Source organism: Labeo rohita, chromosome 22, assembly GCF_022985175.1.
Source record: "Labeo rohita strain BAU-BD-2019 chromosome 22, IGBB_LRoh.1.0, whole genome shotgun sequence".
NCBI classification, from domain to species: Eukaryota; Metazoa; Chordata; class Actinopteri; order Cypriniformes; family Cyprinidae; genus Labeo; species Labeo rohita.
The window spans coordinates 16,578,498-16,603,017 of NC_066890.1; the positions used below are offsets into that span (position 1 = coordinate 16,578,498).

Sequence of the window (24,520 nt, forward strand, 5' to 3'; positions counted from 1 at the left end):
TGCCGGAGTGGTACATTTCACGGCACGTCACCCCCTTCAGACCAAAGATACAATAAAACACTGGACTTTCTGAAAAACGCTGAAAGCACCAGACAGCCGCTGAAAGCCAGCCGCTTTCACTGTAAATTTAAGACAAGAGTAGTTCAGATGCAGACTCTTAATAGTCTTGCATCTTACAGCACATAAAACTACTCTCATCAAAAGTACATTTTTACAGTCTCTAGAAAATGTGAGTGTTGCTTGCCGTGTCAAAGGTGGTGAGATTACAACATGACTGCAAAGGTTAGGGATCCCACACTTTTTGACCAATAAACTTTCATTACCAATCCATAACTTTTCCAGATCCAGCTAATCATTTAATGAAAAATATCTGTACTTTTTTCATGAAAATCCTTATAATATTAATAATAGTAGTAGTTAGAACATCCCAGCTAACATGAAACATTCTGGCAAGGTTCTCGAAAAAACAAACGTTCTTCCAGTAACGTTAATATGATGTTTGTTCAAAGTTATTTGGTATTTAATAACATTATTACAGTGACCGGGAGGGGACATCTTCGGTTCACTTAAGTTTGTCGTGGCCACGACATATCCACTTGTGGGAACGTGATATTATGTCGTGGCCACGAGATATTAATTCGTGGGAAAGTCATATTATGTCGTGGCCACAAGATCATTTTGTCGAGGTAACGACATTGTCATGTTGTGGCCACGAGTTTAATGCATAAACAAACCTGCGTGACCATAGTAACCTGGGATTATCAGAGATAGATTTATTAATATTTTATTTTGAGTTAAGAAATTATTATATTAATAATTATAGAAATGAATACATTATTAAATGATTATATTAACAACAGGGGATGCTGTCTATGTGAATGCTGTCTGTGCGCGATGCATTCGAAAGAAGTTTATCATTAATAAATATTACCCAAAGTACATCAAATAAAATAGGCCTACAAGATGTTTTTATCCAGCCTTCTATTAACTGATTGTTTTTTCATTATTATTATTATTATTATTATTATTAGCCTATTATTTTATTTTCGTTTGTGTTCCATCTCTTTACTTAACGTTCTATATGTAAATACTGTAAATGCTCGATATATGTTATATAACTGGGATTTTTACTGGAATGCAGTTTAAAGGTTGAATTATTTTATTTTGTTTCGTCTAATTATAGTGTTTCACTGAGGAATGAATCATTCACGTAGTTTAATTTGTAAATGAAAACACACATTTATCGTCACACACGGGCATAAATACAATCATAAAGTCAAAACTTTATTGGCCTAATTGTCAGGCGTTAACAAAATATAGTCTTAACCAGTTATTAAAATAATAATAGACTAATAATAATAATAGGCTAATAATAAATTATAAGTGACTTAGGGCTATATTTTATATTTATTTTGTATCGCTTTGCCTAACGTTCTGTAGGCCCTATATGCTAGTATTTGCTATATTTTGCAAATACTGTAAATGACAATTATGCCAATAAAGTTTTGACAGAAGTTTTGATTGTATTTATGCCCGTGTGTGACCATAAATGATTTACAAATGAAACTACGTCAATATATAGGCTAGTCTATTAATTAGACAAAATAAAATAGAATATATGTCAAATTCAACCTTTAAACTGCATTCCAGTAAAATTCCCAGTCATATAGCATATTCAAATTTTTACTGTATCATTTACATTCAGAACTTTAAGTAAAGAGATAGAAATTAAGGTAAAAAAATAACGAATACAAAGGAATGATACAAATATTACAGAAAAAAAAGAGGATCAGTTAATGGACTTAGACTGTGGGATGCATGAAATGTTTGTAGGACTATTTGATATGCTTTATGTAATATTTATTAATGATCAACTTCTTTTGAATGCTGTCTACACCGCGCACAGACAACATTCGCATAGACAGCATCGCATAATATTATCATTTAATATTGTATTAATTTCTATAATAATTAATATAATAATTCCTTAATTCAAAATAAAATGGTAATAAATACAATCTGATATAATAATATATCTCTGATAATGCCGGGTTACTATGGTCACGTGGCCACGAGAAATGGATGTCGTTCCCTCATCATAGCATCTCGTGGCCACGACATAAGGATGTCGTTACCTCGACAAAATGATCTCGTGGCCACGACATAATATGACGTTCCCACGAGTTGATATGACGTTCCCACAAATTAATATCTCGTGGCCATGACATAATATCACGTTCCCACGAGTTGATATGTCGTGGCCACGACAAACTTAAGTGAACCGAAGGTGTCCCCTCCCGGTCACCGTACTACTATGAAAAAGTTAGGACAAATATTTATTAGTTATTTATACATTTTTTAGGGAACAGTTTTCTAAAAAAAAAAGTTGTTTGTCTAATGGCTAGTGTTTTTTTTGTTTGTTTTTTTTTTTTCCCACATGGTTCAGAAAACATTTAAAAGTATTTTTCCATAAAGTCCCATAATATTTGCTAAATTATGTTTATGTAATGTTTTCTGTATTTTTCACAAGATGTTTTTTTCTTTTTAACATTAAAAAAAGGACGTCAGAAATAACATTTTCGGAACTTAATGGAAACGTTAGCAAAATATTATTTTTGTTTTTTTAGTTTATTTTTCTATTTTTGTTAGCTAGGGTTAATAATAATAATAATAATAATAATAATGTATAAGTTATGGACATTTATTATATCATCATCATCATCATCATTATTTTTATTATTATTATTATTATTATTGTTAGTATTATTGTTATTATTAATCTATTTAAAAACAAACAAGCAGATAGATAGATGGATGGATGGATGGATGGATAGATGGATAGATAGATAGATAGATAGATAGATAGATAGATAGATAGATAGATAGATAGATAGATAGATAGATAGATACATAGATACATAGATAGATAGATAGATAGATAGATTATTATTATTTGTTTGTTTTTATGTATTATTATTATTATTATTTATTTTTATTTGTTTATCTGCTTGTTTGTGTGTTTTTTTATGATGGTTATTTTTATTATTATTATCGTCATCATTGGCTGACTTTAAATTATCATTAAAATTATGATTTTCTATGAATATTATTTGCTGATTTTTAAATAATTTGTTTATTTTTTATTTTTTTTTTATCTGCTTGTATGTGTGGTTTTTAAATTGATTGATGATTTTAAATTAGCATTAAATTAAATAAAATCAGTTGTTATTATAATAAATATTATTTTTAACAAAATTTATTTTGCATGAGTTCATAGTTAATTTGTTTGTTTATAATTACAACAATGCTGATTTTTAAGCAAATCAGCCAATTAATATTTTCCCCCCAGCTTAGTTCCTGATATCAGCTAAATCCATTATTGTCGAAATACCACAGTGGCAGTAAAGAAGATGTCACATGTGAAAAGCGCTCCATAATCGGTCTGAAGCCTTTCTATGCATAGTCACTAATCCAGGCTGACATTTGAGCAAGCATAACTATTAAAAACCAAAACAGTCATCAGGTAGCCAATCATAACACGTTTGTTCAGTCACAGCCTCTCATTTTCCTCTGCCGGATATGCTTTCAGAACGCCTGGTTAGCGTTTGTTTCCTTGCGTGCTGATTCCGAACATAATCGCCAATCATACCCCTAGCAGGTGCGGGATGTTGCAATAAATCTCATTATGTCTCTTTTATGCATTCATTTGCATAATCCCAGCCTACATTTGCTTTCTGACTGGAACATCCGTAATTATAAATGCACAAGGATTAACCTACACCAATTTCCACTTCGTCACTGATTTAAGGAGAACCATTGAGCACTGAATAGTCGGTTCATGTCTGCTTATTCGTGGTCAGCGTGTAGGCCACCTGGGCCGATGAGTCACAAAAATTGCACAAGTAGAGCAGGTGTGGAAATGACAAAGGTTGATAAAGGGACAAAGAGGTTGCTAGATCTGCAGGTGTCCAGCTCCTATTGTTGTCAGGTCTGAATTAACTTGCGTAAACAGACCCATGGAAGTCTATGTTCTAACCAGGTGTGACAAGCAACTGAAAGTTGAAAGCAAAATCACAGCCGAACAAAATCTGTTTTTGAGTGGAGCTATCCGATGCTGGTTTTATACTTTGGTGCACATTTTTCCAAACAAACAATATCAATTGTTAAAATCAGAATTACCTGGAAATAAAATTGCAATTGGAAGAAATAAAGCTGCAATTGTGAGATGGGAGATACACTGACCAAAATTATAAACACAACACTTTTGTTTTTGCTCCCATTTTTCATGAGCTGTACTCAAAGATCTAAGACTTTTTCTATGTACACAAAATGCCTATTTCTCTCAAATATTGTTCACAAATCTGTCTAAATCTGTGTTAGTGAGCACTTCTCCTTTGCCGAGATATGCCACACCTGTGAGGTGGATGGATTATCAAGATGCTGATTAGACAGCATGATTATTGCACAGGTGTGCCTTAGGCTGGCCATAATAAAAGGCCTCTCTAAATGTGCAGTTTTATCACACAGTACAATGCCACAGATGTCGCAAGTTTTGAGGGAGCATGCAATTGGTATGCTGACTGCAGGAATGTCCACCAGAGCTGTTGCCAGTGAATTGAATGTTCATTTTTCTACCATAAGCCAACTCCAAAGGCATTTCAGAAAATTCGGCAGTACATCCAACCGGCCTCACAACTGCAGATCACATGTAACCACACCAGCCCAGGACCTCCACATCCAGCATCTTCACCTCCAAGAGCATCTGAGACCAGCCACCCGGACAGCTGCTGCAACAATCGGTTTGCATAACCAAAGAATTTCTGCACAAACTGTCAGAAACCGTCTCAGGAAAGCTCATCTGTATGCTCGTCGTCCTCATCAGGGTCTCGACCTGACTGCAGTTCATCGCCGTTACCGACTTGAGTGGGCAAATACTCACATTCGACGGCATCTGGCACTTTGGAGAGGTGTTTTCTTTCAAGGATGAATCCCGGTTTTCACTGTACAGGGCAGATGGCAGACAGTGTGTATGGCGTCGTGTGGGTGAGCGGTTTGCTGATGTCAACAGTGTGGATCGAGTGGCCCATGACCCCCCCCCCCCAAAAAATACAGTAAAACTGCACATTTTAGAGTGGCCTTTTATTGTGGCCAGCCTAAGGCACACCTGTGCAATAATCATGCTGTCTAATCAGCATCTTGATATACCACATCTGTGAGGTGGATGGATTATCTTGGGAAGTGCTTACTAACACAGATTTAGATTTAGATTTGTGAACAATATTTGAGAGAAATAGGCCTTTTTATGTACATAGAAAAAGTCTTAGATCTTTGAGTTCAGCTCATGAAAAATGGGGGCAAAAACAAAGATGTTGCATTTACAATTTTTGTCAGTGTATATAGTTGCAATGGTGACTTGGTTCCTTGTAACTGCAATTTTTATTTCTAAACTTTGTTCTACATAATTTTGAAAAAAAAAAAAAAAAGAAAGAGACTTTTTTTGTTTAGAAACAAAGTCAGAATTTTGAGAGATAAAGTCACATTAATTGATACAACACCATAAATACTAGAAACTAACTCACAATTATGAAAAATAACATCACGGTTGCGATCTATAAAAGCCCAATTACAAGAAAAAGCTTAAATTATCAAAAAATATAGTTTTAATTGCAAAGTATAGTCAAATTGTGTGATAGAAAGTCACATTAAGATATACAACATCATAATTACTTGAAACCAAGCCACGGTTTTGAAAAACAATGTCACAATTGTGAAATTTAAAGGCTGAATTCCAAGAAAAATTTGAAATGACCAAAAAAGTAGTTGCAATTATGAAATATAATCAAATTGTGAGATATAAAGCCATAATTACTACAAACTAAAAGGAAAATATATAAAAAAAAAAAAAACAATGTTGCAACTGCAAGAGACAAGGCACAGTTGTGAATTAAAAAACACCAGATTACAAAAAAAAAAAAAAAAAAAAAAAATTAAACAACCTGAAATGGAGTTGGAATTACGAGATGTAGTCAAATTCTGAGATATAAAGACACAGAGAGATACAAAATCACAATTACTAGAAACTAAATTGCGATTATGAAAAACAATGTCATATCTAGTAACATAAAAAAAAGTTTAAACAGCCTCAAATGTAGTAATTAAAAGATATAATCAAATTGTGAGATATAAAGACGCATTAGAAAGATAAAGTCACAATTACTAGAAACTAAATCGCAATTATGAGAAACAATGCCATAACTGAAAACAGTTCGAATTGTGAGATAAAAACACTCAATTACAAGAAAAAGTTTAAACTAGGTGTCGACCGATATGTGTTTTTCAGGACCGATGCCGACACCGATTATTACAGATCAAGAAGGCTGATAACCGATATTTTGAAACGATATATAGGTTTAGTGTAAAAATTAAAATTAATGTCAAAATTAAGAATAACAAGGGCTCTGCCTTCCCTGGTGTTAATTGAATGTACACTGCACTTCTTTCTCTTGTCTACCTCTGTGCACCCATCTACAATAAGGGTAATATAAAGAGAGAGTTAAAAGTAGGGCCACTGCATCCACTGTATGTTTCATGATTAAGCCTATAAATACTGCACTACAGCTAAACAGCTTGGGGAAATGTAAGTATTTGGCTACAGTAATTTACGTGTTAGAAATGTATGTGTAATAACGTTACCTCTCGTAATTTCTCATCCATTGCCATATCTGCTGTCATGACCGGAGTGGAGAACGGATCTAAAATGAAGCACAATTGTATGCTTTTCAGCTTGAAACAACACAATGGTGAAAGCAGCTCAATGAAAATAAACTTCAAAATCTGGCTTTGTAATTTGTATTTATTATTTATTACAGATTAATAATTTCCGATCCACTTGAATTTGTAAGTGCTCATGCTATGAATAACACGACTGGAAATGTAATTTAATTTGTGATATGACTCGTTGTGATTACTGTCATTGTTCATAAAGCAACTCATCTGATTCACTGTTCAGCAGCTCTTTGTAAGAAATCATGTATTTGTTCAATTTAAGTCCAGTAAAACTTATTGCACTTTATCCCTTAATGAAATTAGGGTTAAATACATCAGCGTTTCTCAGTTGCAGTCCTCACGTACCCTCGCACTGCATATATTGTATGCCTCTCTTATTTAACCTGATTCATAGAAGCAGTGGAAATCAGTTAAAGTTTACTTAGGAATATTTATTCATGGATTTGTGCTACGCCACTGCCTGCATCGTCTGCACACACAGACAAAACTTTCTAGAGAAGTTTGACATAATATACCTCTGTAAATAAATGCCATTTAAATTCATGTCTTGCACACTTTAATGCTCGTTGAACGGAACACATACGCTGTCTTCAAACTGTAATCAGGGTGGAATATTTCAAGTTTGCAGGGCACTTACTTTTGAATAGAACAGACATCTAAGATACACACAAAATGTGCAGAGCGGTGGTTCACTTACATGATCAACTGGCTGAGATCAAGCTATGGTGTGTTTATTTTATCTGCCAGATATATCCATGCAAACTATTTATTAAAAACTGCAAAAGAGAAATGAACTCGGTCCTGTGTGTGGTACAATAGCAGGTAGTCGTATGATTTCTGTAAGTGTGTACTGTATGTGTTTTCTGGCCACACGACTGTGGTGCTCGAATGAACGCAATGGAGTCCAATATTTGTACATTTATTCTAAGCAAGTGTAAGCAGCTCTTAAAAAAATATTGATGCAAATACAGTTGTTTTTTGCTCTAGTGATTTGTATTTATTGTCATTGTACGCTATTTAGCGTGTCCTACAACATGGCGGCGGCTACCCAGAATGCATCGCGCAGTGACATAGATTCCCATGCTCTATAAACAAAACTGTGCGTCTGTTCCATTAATGTTCACAGAGACACGCAGAACATGCAGGACAGGATTTAAATGGTATTTTTGCAGCTTAATATTTACAGACACTAGTCCATATTGTGACTCAATTTAGGCTAACAGTACTACTGCTGACCTACTTTTGATTAACTCATCCAAACTTTGACAAACTCCGTGACATTCCGCGTTATACAGTAAATTCCATTTATGAGTGGATTCCGCAATTCCATCCGCGTTTTCCGTATCGCGGAAATCACAGATAATATTGAGGTGCTTTCCAAATTTAGCGTGTCGTTAGTGGATTGAGATTTATTGCAACTTCAGCAACGTCTACTGCTGCCTTAACTTTAAGAGACAACTAATGCATGAGTGTTCACTGAAGTCTCTGGTTAGCAAGCGCTTTCGGTGTGAGAGAGTGTTCCATGTTGATTGGTCGGACTCGTGACTCTCAACAAATCAGATTTGGCGGTGGGCGGAGATTGCTTTCGGCCACAGAGTGTTGAGTTTCGACAGGCTGCATCAACATCAGAGCAAAATAGCGCGTTTCAAAATTTAATTATTTTATCGGCGAATAGGTTTTGAAAATGACCGATACCGATAATCATAAAAATGTCTAATATCGGTGCCGATAATAAGTCGACCCCTGGTTTAAACGCCCTGAAATGTCACTGTAATTATGAGATATTCTAATTGTGACATATAAAGCCACATTAAGAGATACAAAGTCACAATTACTGAAAATTAAATAACAGTTATGAAAAACAATGTCATAGCTGAAAACAATGCCCAATTACAAGACAAAGTTTAAATGACCTGAAAGGTAGCTTTAATTATGAGATATGAAGTCCCATTAACAGATACAAAGTCACAATTACTGGAAACTAAATTTGCAATTACAAGGAACAACATTACAATTGTGAGATATGTCCATCAAAATATGTGAAGTTGAAAATACAAGCAAACACAACTGCAAAATATGAAGTCATGCTGAAAGAATTCAGGATATAAAGTCTGATTGTAAGATACAAATGTACAGTTACAAACACAACAAAAAGTCACAATTGCAAGATGTAAAGTCAATCAAAATATGTTTATGGGCAGAGCCCATAAAAAAAGTGTTTGAATAATTGTCACATCCTTGAAATGCTACGTACACTGCAGAGTAAACTATATACTTCATACTATCTTAAAAATAATAAATAATTTGAATATAATCAATTTTAAATGTTTCAAATGACATCCGCATTCCATTTCGAAAATATTGCAGACTTCGACAGGGTACTGTTGCACTACAACAAAGCAGGTGCTTTCTGGAAATGAATATGCAGTTTCAGTGAAAATGCATGCAGTGCTGAGTTTAGGATACTGTGCATACAGGAGTGTTGACCCATGTTTAATGCAGGGGGCTGTTTTATTTATGCCATCTGTGGCCTTCCCATGTGGATTTAGGTCAGTGAACGCAGGTGCCTCAGATTTTTAGCGATGTGGCATGCCGTCTCTCCATTTACACTGACAGCGTGCATGTCCTGTACTTTACGGGATCCACGTGTATGCGCTTGAAAGCACACGATCATACATATACATGTGAGTCATACAGAATGGGATGTTTTTATGTTTTGGTACCACCAACACTTTTTTTTTTTTTGAAGTCTGGATTGCAAGCAAGCTATTTTGCAATGTATACAATAGTTCTTTTTAGGATTAGTTATGCCAGTTAAGCATGCCAGACTGCATGCTACATCCTCGTCAGCTTGTTCACAGATATTTTATGCTCTGAGCTAAATATAAATGAGTCATGTAATACAATGCATTCCAACTACGTCCACCCATCACCCATGACTCTCAATTTAAGCTGGTTGCTTTATGTTGCCATGTGGATTTCAGAAAAAATGCAATATTGCTATTGTTTGGATCAGATAATATTTACTTACTTATTATTTTTTTTTTAATACACAATTCCAGTTTTATCCTTAAGTGTACTTTATTTAAAAAAAAAAAAAAAGATCAGTTTTGTCACACAATCATTTTCAAATTGATCTAAATTTCAAATCTCCTAAATTTGTTCCACAAAATTAAAAAACTGAACTGTGTAATTATGAAATATTGTGAAATATGAGTCATGACATATAAAGTCATAATTATGAGAAACAAAGTTGAAATTGTGATGTATTGTCACATTTTGAGACATAATGGTGAAATTTTGAGAAACAAAGTCAGACATATATGAAATCATAATTACAAAAAACAAAGTTGGAATTGTGATCAATACACTCACATTTTGAGATATAATGGTGAAAACACAAGAAATAAACTTGCAATTTCGAAATGTAAAATCAAATTAAGACATAAAGGTGCTATTATGAGCAACAAAGTTGCAATTCAGAGAACTTTACACAGTATCGTCACAGTCATCGAAATGTATGAGAAATAATGGTACAATTGCGAGATAAAATGCTGCAGTCAAAGATATAAAGTTGCAATTAGGAGAATCAAAATATTTATTTATTTATTTATTTTTTTTGAGCTGCCATCCCACTTTACTTTTTGTAACTCATGATCCAGTGCTATTGAAATGCAGCTAAAATGATCAAAAACACATTTGATGTGACGTCCACGAAAAAGCTTTATTTTTCGGCATTCATCCAAAGGGACGTTCCTCTCATTGACGCCTTTGAGAACGCATTCAAAGAGCTCATTGTGTTTTTGTGGAGCTGCCTTTACAGGTTTCAAGCTGAATTAGGGCCTACCTACTGATACCAAAACCCAAAAAAAGTCTCTGAAGGGGGAAGAAAAAGAACTTTAGATGACAAAATGCTTTGTCCTGTTGCGCACAAGAACGAGAAATTGAAAAAAGGTCGCCTTTCTGCCTACTGTACGTCTCCCGATTGCGTTTCTCACTAGCGCAGAATGTGTCACCTTCATCCAGCGTGACGGTAGACGACATCACAGCGCAGTTTGAGTCGACTTCCTCTGTCACTACATGTATGTCACTTTATATAATAAGTCCCTTCCTATCTGAAGCCGCCTGACGCCTGTGTGGCGTTTGGGAAGCCTCTCATGTGGCACGCGTAGGATGTTTTGCTTCCTCTATAGGTGTGACTCTCTGAAGAGAAAAACGTCGTTTTGAGAAACGGTTTTCAAAAACGGTTTTAAGGCAAAGACGTTGCTTAGAAGAGGGTTCAGCCTTAGGTTGAGTGTAGAGACTCCAGGCTGAAAAGCATCTTTACTGTCTATTCTACCATGCCAGATCTTTGAGTCCTTGTTTGATGGTGAAAGAACAGCAGAAAGAAACAGACTGTGGGAATAAATAAATGAAGACTGGAAATCTGGCTGATAGATTGCCAGGATTAGCATATGATCACGACAGGAGTCTGCGCGCCAATTGAATTCTTATCTATTTAAATTGCGTGTTGTCATAAGGCGGTGGATTGTGAATTTGTCTGTCACTGGTGTTAATGAGGTTGTCATAAGTGATGTGTTTCGGTGATTTGAGATTCTCAAAACTGGTTTTAATATGAGGGATGTGTTGTAGCATTGGGACAGTGTTTGGTTAAGCTTTGCAGTGGCGTTTATCATGTCAGATATATTCCGTTTGTAACATTGAAATTAACGAATAGTCTTATTTTCTGGTTTAATGTTATATAACAGATTCTCACTGTAAAATGTAATTAAATAAGTCGTATTTAAAGTCTCATCTGACAAGTTCTTTCACATACCGTCATATAAATCTCTAGCAGTTGACGCATTTTTATGGTTTCATAATGTATATTGTCACACAGCCCAGATCTACTTGACTCTATAGCGTCTTAGTTCGATTTTCAGTCTCTTTGTGATGTTTTATATGCTCTTCTTTGCAGAATCAGTGTTCCTCATCTATCGAGCTGTTTATTTGTGAGCTGCTCTAGTTTTGACTGATCCATTATTAGCCCAAATCACATCCATAAAACTCTCCCTCTGCACCATATCATCTCTCGCATCCAAACAACTCAGATGAGAGCCGGCGTTAAGACTGAATGCTCAGTAATTAACGCAGAGCTGCAGCCAGAGGAGTGTGTGTGGGGGTTACACAAGGTGATTTGCTGTGTGCATCACAAAACCCATTCAATGTGTGATTTATGTTTATAATATTATTTATTCAATTAAGAAACCTGATACTGCAGTTTATGATCACACTGTCACACTGATTTATTTATTTTTTTTCTTTTTTGTCACATTTCGTTCCAGCCTGTCTTAAATCACTGCTATTTTTCTGCTTAAATCACTGCTATTTATAATCCAAACATGTTTGTTTTGTATTATATTATATTATATTATATTATATTATATTATATTATATTATATTATATTATATTTATTTAAATGTATAGTTATCATTTTATTTTAATTTCAACTTTAATTCCATCTATCTATCTATCTATCTATCTATCTATCTATCTATCTATCTATCTATCTATCTATCTATTCATTCATACATTCAGTGTGAAACTTTATTCATCTAGCTGTAATTTTCAAATTATGCTTTATTTATGTATTTAACATATATACTATATTATTTATTTATTTAACATATATGCTATATTAGTTAACTAACTTGTTTTATGCATGCACTTTTCCCCAAAAGTGAATGTATTTAATTTCTGTTCAAGTTTTTGGTAGTGAATGAATGTTAATTATTTATTTAGTCATATTTATTTACTTCATTTCATAAATTTATTAAATTCATTTCAATGTCAAATTTGAAGTAAAAAGGTAATCTTTGTCATTTCCAGTCTAGCTGTAATTTTCAAATTATGATTTATTTATTTATTTATTTATTTATTCATTAATTGATTGATTTAAGCCACAAACAAATTTCATTATTTTAAAAGGTTTTGTATACATTTATAAAATCTATTTTTTTTTATAATGCCTAATATTTTTAGTTTACCTTGTTTTATGTGTGCAAAACTTGGAGTTGTACCTTGGCAAGTTTGCAAATTTGTACATTTTACTTTATTATTTTATTATTATTTTTTTATAAAGTTAATGTATGCAATTTTTGTGCAAGTTTTTGGTAGTGAATGAATGTTTATTATTTATTTATTTGTATATATTTACTTTTTAATTTAAATTTAAAAAAAAAAAGTTAATGTTTGTCATTTTCAGTCTAGCTGGAATTTTCAATTTATTTACTTATTTGTATACAATAAAATATATTTATAATTAATAACACGCTAAGTTTAACTTGTTTTATGTGTGCAAAACTTTGAGTTGTGCCTAAGTTCAGCAATTTCATGAACAAATTTGTATTTTTTTTTTTTACAGTACAGTTTTTTTAATATATACTTTTAGTTGTAATTTTCATTTATTTGAAATCCACAAACACTATATTAAAATATTTCAAATATATATTATTCTAAAAGGTTATGAATATATTTATAAAATCGATATTTATCATTTATAACGCTTTAAGTTGAACTTTTATGCGTGCAAACATTTTTGTTGTACCTTGGCAAGTTCAGTGATTTCATGAACAAACTGGCACATTTTAAGTTATTATTACTGTTATTATTTTTTTCTTTTTTTATTATTATTATTATTTATTTTAATGTATGCAATTTTTAATCTATAGCTCTAAATTTGTCAAATTATGCAGTGAAAAAAAAAAAATCTATTTTCCAATCACATTAGATGGTAATATTTTAACATATTTCAATATTTTATAAAACATTTCAAATATATGTATTATATTATTAAAATAATATATAATTGTTTTTAGAAATGTCTAAAATATATATATATATATATATATATATATATATATACTTATAATTTATAATATTTTAATTTTATCTAGTTTTGTGTACATATACAAAACATCAAGATGTACATTAGTGAGTTTTTGATAGTGAATGATATTAAATATGGATGTGGGTCTAGAAGAAGCTATTTGTACAAAATGTAGTGTTGTGTACTGCGGCTGTTTAAGATAAACTTAAATAAAATCAACAGAGGTTGCTTTTATCGCTTGTTGCTTTGAGGCATCACACCTGGTTTGGATGCAATGTTGGAGGTGAATGTGGGTTCTGTCAAGTCAAGCATGCCGGATTTCTCTCATCTATTGCAGTGTCAGCATCACACGGCTCACCGGCCAATGAGAAGCTGAAGAATCAGGTGTCGATCTGTGACGCACGACGGCTTGAGTCAGTTCACTGCATTTGCACTTTGGACAGGCAAATTAATTTGACACCCCTGGAGGTTTTCACACTTTTTTTCTTCAGAGTTTTTTAAGGTTGTGTGATTCGAAAGCCCACGGGAATTCAGTTACCCGGCTGTTCAAGTTGTGAACGTTGCTCCCATAACGTGCTAAAAATATGAGCCATACAATGGCCTTTTGTTGTGGTATGATCCATTTCAGATAAAACAACCCTTAAATGTTGCTTAGAACAAAAACAGTGGTTGAGGTTAATTCAGAGGTTGTTTCTTAGTGGTTTTGTTTTTTTTCGTTTGTTATATGAACTGTCTGTGGATCTTTTTAGCTTTTTTTAGTCTTCATTATTTAAAATAGACAAATTGTTCCTTAGGTTTCACTGGACTAGTTGTTTTATTGGCAGGTTGATATAAACATTGGGCGTCATTCACAAGCTAAACCCATTTCAGTGACAATTTGTGGTTTTCTGAGCGATTTTCACAATTCATTCCAGTGGCGTTTCATGAATGGGGGCCGTCGCCTTCATCGAGACGCACCCGTGACCTTCCTAACAGGCTTTGAACTCGCAGTACATTAAAGATTAAACACATTGAGGATATCGGTAATTACATACTTGCCGGAGTGCCGTTAACAGCCACATGAAATGAATCTTTGCCGTAGTACTAATGTGATACGGCCGCGGCATGAAAGCCTTCATTATGATACTTTGACAAGCTGCTTTTTTCATACAAGGAAAAGTACATCCGTGCTAGAGCTGTACTCTCAGGCAATGACAGCAGCTCGAGTTTTTAAGGACGATTATCATCCATTTGGCTTTGAATTCTCCCACCAGGACGTCAATATTGAGCGCCTTTGGAACTGACCTGTTCGCATTTGATTTTATTCTTCATTTCGTCTCGAATCCCATCCTGGAGTTCGCAGAAATATCTAATGGACTACATAATTCATGAACTACCAAGTAGAGCTACGTTAAAAACGTTTCCATGATTTTAATCATTCTCATTTCGATGAACCGATGTCGATTCCTGAAGATGTAATGCAAGGAAAAATGAAAATCTGCCGTTAATTTACTCACCCTCAGGCCATCCACGATGTAGGTGACTTTTCTTCAGTAGAAGAGTACGGTTTTTTAGATGAAACCGTGGTCCTTGGTGATTCATAAAGTGTAACAGCGGCTGCAACTTTTTGAGAAGGAAAAAAAAAAGCATCAAAGAATACAAAATTAATACCAGGGGCTCCTATTAAGGTCTTACAAAGTAAAACATTCGGTCAACATTATTACTTGTAATTCATATCCACAAACAGGGAAATCTGATTCATTTCCGTGAAATGGTTCCTTCAAACAGCTCATTTCAATGAACTGGTTCACTAGTTTGTAAACGTAAACACGCAATGCAGCAACGTATATTACACAACATGTATTATACACAACGTGTATTATCAAATATTAAAGCACTCAATAAAGATGTGAAACGTAACGTTAGATGTTTTACATATTTGGGTGAACCGTCCCTTTAAATCCCAAGAATCGGTCTATGCTGTCAGTTGATGCGTGAACAAAACGTAACGAAACATCGAATAAATTGCAACAAGCTTTAAGCTTTGTTAGTTATTATATTAAACAAAGTCTCAGCTTTCAAATTCTGTCGAGGTTATGCCGAAATTCAAACAATAAATACCGTTTTGGCGCTCTTTTATGAGGCGTGACAGTAGTCAAACGGCACGTCAACAGATCTTCTTGTCATCTTTACTACTAGATATATTCACGAATGAACGTCTGAAAAAAAAATAAAAAACGTACCGAAATGTATCATGTCTAGTGATCGATCCAGCGTTTCAAACGCAGAACGACCTCAGTGAAACCGCTTGTAACATAACGTCACATTTACCACAGGAAAGCCATTCAATGGCCATAAACTCGCTAGTTCGCTAGAAAAATGAACTTTAGAAAGGAGCATTTTGCTAAATATGTGCACTACATTGCATATTCATTATATTTTTACTCAGTTGTTAGTAACTGTGCTATGGAATTTAATTTTTTGTTTACAACTCACATTAATGTAGTACCAGCTCACAGGGTTTATTGTTTACAGCATTAGTTGAGACGTTTTTTTAAAATGTACTGTACCAGATTGCCTATTTGTCCAATTAGTTGATATCAAATTGAATCGAGATTGAAACTGAATCTTTGTTTTTTGTTTTTTGTTTTTTTTTTTACATGTAACGTACCACATTCTTATATATCCAAATGAACTGATGTCAAATCGAATTAAATCAAGATCGAAAATGAATTGGATCAACATTTATTTATTTATTTATTTTACAAATATGTTATATTATATAAAACAAATTCTTCATCTTCTTCTTCTCCACCCACACTAAGAAGTGTATTGGGCGACAATGTTTTGTATACATTTATAAAATCTATATTTAAAATTCATAATATTTAAGTTTAACTTGTTTTATGCATGCAAAACGTTTGAGTTGTACCTTGGAAAGTTCAGTAATTTCATAAACATTCTTTTTTTCATTTCTTTTTTTTTTTAATGCAAGTCAATTTTGTGCAAGTTTTTTCGTAGTGAATGAATGTTATTTATATATTCATTTATTTAAATTTAATCTGAAATTTAAATTTAAAAAGTTAATGTCATTTCCAGGCTAGCTGCAAGTTTATTTATTTATTTATTTAAATTTTATCTCAATCTGAAATTTGAATTTAAAAAAGTTAAAGTATGTCGTTTCCAGTCTAGCTGTAAGTTTAAATATATTTATTTATTTATTTATTTATTTATTTATTTATTTATTTACTTACTTACTAAAAATCCCAGCACACTGTATTAAAATATTTTGACATCTATATTACTGATTCATAATATTTAAGTTTATCTTGGTTTATGCATGCAAAACTTGTTGTACCCTGGCAAGTTCAATAATTTCAAGAACAAATTTGTACAGACAATTTTTTTTTTTTTTTTGTAGTGAATTAATGTTAATTATTTTTTTTCTGTCTCATCATTTGTTTTGTTTTTGTTTTGTTTTGTTTTTTCCTGTAACTTTGTTTTCATATCTTTTTTTTTTTTACATGTACTGTACCTGATAGCCTTTATATGTCGAAATGAATTGATATCAAATTGAACTAAATCAGAATCTAAACTGAATTAAATCACAAACTGGTGAATCAAAATCTGATCAAATCGTGAATTTTTTCTGTGTCCAGCCCTACTAAAATTTTATACTTTTTTTCAGGTCTTCATAAAACAGTCTTTTATTATTATTATTATGTCTTTTTAGTGAACTTTCTTGCTGTAACAGTTTTCCCAATTTTGTCCCCCCAAAGCTCTACATCCAGACCACCACGCTGACCATCTCCATGAATCTGAGCGCGTCCGTGGCTCTGGGAATGCTCTACATGCCCAAGGTCTACGTCATCATCTTCCACCCGGAGCTCAACGTGCAGAAACGCAAGCGCAGCTTCAAGGCCGTGGTGACGGCGGCCACCATGTCGTCACGTCTCTCGCACAAACCCAGCGACCGGCCGAACGGCGAGGCCAAAACCGAGCTGTGTGAAAATGTGGATCCCAACAGTAAGTAACACAACTGTTTTTTAATTCAGTATTAACGTTGGGGAAGTTGATACTATACGTTTGCTCAAGGTGAATTCAGACGTCTTTATATTAAATCTGGTGGAGACTTATGCAAATTGGAAATTTGTCATTACACTAAAGAATGAATAAATAAAAAGAATATAAATAAAAATAATGTGATCGCAGTATGTATATTTTGGATCACATGAGCAGATGTAAGTTATCAAAGTTAAATAATGTGATTTCTTTTCACATTATTATGCATGTTTTCTGGCTTTTCGCACCTGTCATTGTACTGTTTTGTAATTATAAGACAAATTAAATTAAAAAAGAAGCTTTCTGAATGTAATTTATTAAATAATGTCAAATGTGAAGTCATGTTAAACTGAGTTCACACACACACAAACACACACATTATAATTACATCTATAATACATGTATATCTAATTATAGAATCAAGTATAGACTTGTAATTTGTAGTTGCATTTGATCAATACTAGTATATTTTTTAAAATATTATACAGGTAGAAAAGCTCCAATTTAAAATGAACAAAAACAAAATTACTGCTCATTTATAACAACTTGAATTAATAAGCCACTAACAGATATTAAAAATATATATATACAAACAAGTATTAAATACACAAATACATATATACAATATAAATGCAAAACAAATAGTTACAAAATGTTATATTTTCTCCTTTTCATCTCTGTATATAATTAATTCCATATATATATACAATGTTATATAATTATATAATGTTAAACTGACAGTTTTATAAAATTATTATTATTATTGTTGTTGTTGTTGTTATAAAAACAATAGTAATAATAATAATAATAATAATAAAAAAGTTTAAAGTGAATCAGTTTAATTGATTAATTTGTTTAATATTTGTAATAAACAAGGACACATTGATTTGATCAAAATTATTATTATTATTAAAACAACAATAACAACAGAAATAATTCTAAATTTATTATTATTATTATTATTATTATTATTATTATTTTTTATTTGTTTAAAGTAAACAAATTTAACTGATTATTTGATTTAATATTTGTATTAAACGAGGACAAATTGATTTGATCAAAATGATTATTATTATTATTATTATTATTGTTGTTATTATTATTATTATTATTATTATTATTATTATTATTATTATAGCAAGCTTTTTAAGTATGGCAAAGTATGGCAAGCTGAAACCCAAAAATTTGAGCAAAAATAATATTTCTAATTAAACTATAATAATTTATTTTTTAAATGTATACTTTGTAATATTGTACATAACAACATTGATGTAAAGTTATTATAAAGCATTATTTATTTATTTATTTACTTCTAATGGTAGCAGAGCTTATTCTGTTAACTTACTTAAACCTTTATAAATTCAGAGGATGATTTAGTGTATCAAAACATTATAATTAACCTTATAACAAAATATATAAGAATAAAGTATATTGATTATTACTATAAATATAAAACTGAACAATTAAAAAAAAAAAAAAAAAAAAAAAAAAAAACATTTTATTTATAGCATTATAGTATAAGCATTTATAGATTTGTAAACCATGTATATAAATTCAGAGAAATCAGAAGTCATCTGAGTGCTTCTATCATGAATGCTTCTATCAGAATCACTATTATCTCAGTGTTGTTGACCCTTGAAGTTGCTTTCCCTTCAGCTGGTGGGTGTAAAAGCGAGCTCACGTCCCAGAGTGCAGTGCTTGCAAGATTCATTGCAGAATGTCACCATGAGCTGAAATTCTGTTGCTTTGGCCTGTTGCTTGTTGCAGCATGAGCTGGTGTCAGATATAATGGAATGAAGTCGTCTGCTGAGAATGACCACATTTCCTCTAATGAACACGAGCTGGTGGGCCGCACACCGCAGAGAGAGAGAGTAATAGCGCAGGACTGGTTTGAGCCCAGAGGATTAGCATGTCGTCACTGTCAAAGCAAAGCCACGGCTCTTTGAAAAGGGAATGAAATTTCGGGAGATGAAAAGCACTTTTGCTGTTGTTTATGTGGCTCTGACTGGAAAAATTGCAGGTCTTTGCAATCTTTCAGCTGCTTTTGGGTTTTCCAAATAGCTACGGCACATAAAAAAAAAAAATAATTACAAAAAATAATGCCGTCAAGGCTTTTTTTCTCTGACGGTGGCAATGCTTTCCCGCGTTATTAGATAGATATGCCATTCTAAGATGGGACAAATGGCATATCCAAACTCACAGATCTGTGCTAAAAAACACCCAGCTTCAAATTAAATTTCATGGCTGTTTGGACCAATCAGAATCACTGCTTTGCTTCTATTGGACCAATCAGAAACTGCTCACCAAGTACTATTTTTTTCCCAACAGGCTAATTCTCATAATTTATCAGGTAAGACCAAATTAATCTTCTACCTTTGGTTATGACCTTGCTCACTTTCGAACACTGGGGGAAAGGGCGAGGTGGAAATACTAATCGGCCTTTTGTGGCCATTTATCAAAATTTGATGATGATCCCACAGTGTCACTCAGTAGCACTAGAGAATGAAAACCATCTCAACCCTGCACTAATGCTGGATTTTTTTTTTTTTTTTTTTTTTTGCACCATGTAGTGATAGACATCAACGGTTAAGTATCAATGTTTACTTTGTAAAAGACTCTGAAGAATGCAAGGCATCATACACTGTATTAAAAATAAATAAATAATTTACAAATAAAGCAAAGATTATTGGTTTACGTTTTACAAGAAACATTTCTGCTTAATGTTTTCACATTTAATGCAGTGTGTTTCTTTGTAGATATTTATGAATTTTTGTTGTATAATGGTTGTTGAAAAATGTATATAATTACATATGTAAGCAGTCTTTTCAGTTAATAGTCCTTGCTTGTTAGCATTTTAATATTAAATATATATTTTTTCTTTTTTTATTAACATTTAACATTATTTTTCATTCCTGTTTCATCCCTGTTGGTTAGCATATTATTATTAGCATTAAACATTGTTTTTATCCATGTTTCATCCCTGCTGGTTAGCATTTGTTTTTTTATTAACATTTATCATTGTTTTTATTTCTGTTTCATCCCTATTTGTTAGCATTTTATTAATAGCATTTAGCAGAGTTTTGAATATTAACATTAAACATTGTTTTTATCTCTGTTTCATCCCTGCTGGTTAGCATTTTATAATTAGCATTTAGCATAGATTTGATTATTATAATTACACATTGTTTTATCGTGGTGTCATCCCTGTTGGTTGGCATTTTATTATTAGCATTTAACATAATTTTGATTATTAACATTAAACACAGTTTATATCTGTTTCAACCCTACTGGTTAGCATTTCATTATTAGCATTTAGCATTGTTTTACCCTGTTTCATCTCTACTGGTTAACATTTCATTATTAGCATTTAGCATAGATTTGATTATTAGCATCGCACATTGTTTCATCCCTGTTTCATCCCTACTAGTTAGCAGTTTATTATTAGCATTTACCATAATTTTGATTATTAGCATTAAACACTGTTTATATCGGTTTCATCCCCACTGGTTAGCATTTTATCATTAGCATTTATCATTGTTTTACCCTGTTTCATCTGTTTCACACTTTATTATTAACATTAAGCATAGATTTGATTATTAGCATTACACATTGTTTTTATCCCTGTTCCATCCCTACTGGTAAGCATTAGCATTTAACATAGTTTTGATTATTAGCATTTATCATTGTTTTCATCCCTGTTTCATCTCTACTTGTTAGCGTAGTTTTGATTGTTAGCATTAAACATTGTTTTATCCCTATTTCATCCTTGCTGGTTAACAGTTTATTATTAGCATTTAGCATAGTGTTTATCTCTGTTTCATGACTACTGGGTAGCATTGTTATTAGCATGTAGCATAGTTTTAATTATTGGCATTTAATACTGTCCCCCCTGCTGGTTAGCATTTTATTATTAGCATTTATCATAGTTTTTGTCCCTGTTTCATCCCTACTGGCTAGCATTTTGTTATTAGCATTTAGCATAGTTTTGATTATTAGCATTAAACATTATTTTTTTTACTAAATTCTGTGTTTTGAGTCTATTTTAATAATTTCACTATATTTTATTTTAAGAAATGTTGTGTATTTACATTTTTCTGGTAAATAAATTCTGGTAAATAATTTTTCCTTAAAACATTCCTTAAAAATATTCCTTAATAATAATTTTAAAATATATTCCTTAATAATAATTTTATAGTTAGTAGTAGTACTATCAATCATTACATTAAGTAACATATGTCTGTCACAGTTTCTTCAAGTTAAACCTAACTTTTATTTCGACGGGTTGCTGTCAAGACCTTTAAGTTTCTGTTTCTATATGATAAGACGATAGATTTTCTCAGAGCAGTTCAAGAGATTATGTTTATGTGTTCATGGCGGCAGAAGCTGAAAACACACACTCGCTTCAGTATAGTGTAATAAATTAAACCAAGCATTTGCACTATTAATTGACAGAGACATGCAGAACATGCATATTCATATTTAAATAGTATTTGTTTGGCTTAATATTCACAGATACTGAAAAAAAGTGTACTGACCTACTTTCAAGTCATTCATCCAAAATTTGGCAAATTCTGACAGACTCCATGTTATGCAGTAAATTCCATTTTTATATTTGGAATATTTGGAATTTTAAATCTTGGTTCCATTTAACTGTTCAGAAGCACATGAGAAAACAATGTCATACTAAAGTAGACATGAAATCTAGGAAATCAGTCGAAGGAAATATCTTGGAAGAACAATTGAGATTTTAAGTGGAGATGTTATCTGCAAAACAAGATGAGTTTGCTTCATCTACATGCAGAAAGCATTTTACATATTTGATGTTTCCAAGAAGCCAGAGTGTCTAAGCAATAGCTGAACACGGTTATGAAACGGTGAACTCAACTGTCAGTGGTAATCAGATGACACGTGGAAGATCCCAAGCTTCAAACGCAAGTCCCACTGCTCAATTCCCCATGCGCCACTGTGATGGCATGACAGACTCCACCGTGGCTCCCTAAAGAGCCGTGAACCATCTGTGTCGGCCTTCCTGTGCACTCTCTGTTCTTTCTCTCTCCCTCTTCCTCTATATAACACACTCAGACTCTCTAAATTATTTTTATGGATATGTATATATATGAATGTCCTGAACCCTGAAATATCTAGCACCCAGGGGAACAGGCGCTAAAACTACTGAGCCGAGATGGCAATGCCAAGAGCGGAAGCTGTAATCATCGCCCTCATTCCCAACGATTTTGGTGGGACATGCAAATTCAAGCCTATTTGATGTGCGAGGCTGAACGGTGACAGGCTTCAAAAAAGTTAATAAAACACTGAATTTTATGCAACGGTCAACGGTTTGTTCAAAACCGATGTATAGATTTGCTTTGACAGCGGTGATGATTCATTAGTCATATATTATTTATTCATTTTCACAATAGTGTTTGTGAGCTTTCAACATCATATTCGATATCTTAATGATCCTTACCGTCACAAAAATAGAGAGAGTGTGCAGTATTACAGATGTTAATGACCCATATTATAATCTCACCCTAATAAAATATTATAAATGAACACTATAAAATTTTTCTTCCATTGTAAAGATAAGCCTGTGCAAAGAGGCTCTTCTCATCTGCTAGACACTGATTTCTCTTTTAATGATGCGCTCACAGAGAAAAAGTGACCAGAATTCGGCTTCATTCATGAAGCAAAGGCAGTAAGTTTCTCTGTAAAACGTTCGTAAAACCATTAACATGTAATTGTAGCATTATGGGCCATAATCTTAGCGTTATTGTTTGTAAAATCACCCTTTTGCACAATTTTCATTCTTTCATAAATGTCATTTTAGGCATTATGCAGCTTAATTGTCATGCTATTATTGATATAACCGTTCTCAAGAAATAGTTGCATTATGCAACATAATTGTCTTGTTAGCTTTAAAGAAAAAAATACATAATTGTATGCATTATGCAACATATTTGTCACATTATTTTGTGAGTTGCGTTGAGATGTAATTAGTTTTGTTCATAAAACAATCAGATGTCTTTGTGTTTAAACCCATTCTTACATAATGATTGCATAATCCAGACAATATCGTGTTTAAATTCATTGTTACTTATTACATTATGCGCTGTAATTTTGTTGATTGTAAAGCCACACTCGCACAATTGTCACATTGAAATATAACTGTAAAGCATTTGTACATCATTTCGTAATGTCACTTTATCATGTATAAAACCATTCTGACATAACTATTGCATTATGCAATGCAGTTGTCATGTTATTATTCATATAACCATTCTGACATAATTGTCTTGTTGTTAAATATATTTGTATTTAATTTTACGCATTCATTGAAATAGCTGTGATGTTACATGTTTAAAACCATTTTGACATTATTATTGCATTATGCAATGTATTTGTCATGTTATCGTTCATATAACCATTCTGCAACATAATTGTCTTGTTACCGTCTTTCAAACCATTTTTACATAACTATTGCATTATGCAATGTAATTGTCATGTTATTCTTCATAAAACCGCTCTGCGACATAATTGTCTTGTTAGCATTTTGTAAAAAAAATTGTACATAATTTTTACGCATTGTGCAACATCTTTGCAATGTTATGTGTTTAAAACAGTTGTTAGATAATTATTATATTATGCGATGTAATTGCCAGGTTATCGTTAATATAACCATTCTGTGACATAATTGTCTTGTTAGTATTTGAAAAAAAAAAAAAATACGTAATTTTACGTATTATGCATCATCTTTTAAATGTTACACGTTTGAAACTATTCTTATGTAATAATTGCATTATGCAATGCAATTGTCATGTTATCGT

The 24,520-nt window shown here is 32.5% G+C and overlaps 1 protein-coding gene across 2 annotated transcripts in view; it reads left to right on the forward strand.

Annotated features, from left to right (window-relative positions):
- Positions 1–24,520, forward strand: part of LOC127153510 (metabotropic glutamate receptor 7) — a 252,815-nt gene that overhangs the window by 220,004 nt on the left and 8,291 nt on the right. Inside the window, exons 9-10 of one of the 2 annotated variants that reach the window (XM_051094594.1) lie at positions 17,414–17,660; positions 20,025–20,046. In XM_051094594.1, coding sequence (XP_050950551.1) covers positions 17,414–17,660; positions 20,025–20,029 — 252 coding nt within the window. In that variant the 3' untranslated portion in view covers positions 20,030–20,046. The remainder of the gene's footprint in view (positions 1–17,413; positions 17,661–20,024; positions 20,047–24,520) is intronic. The other variant, XM_051094593.1, reaches the window with a different exon arrangement.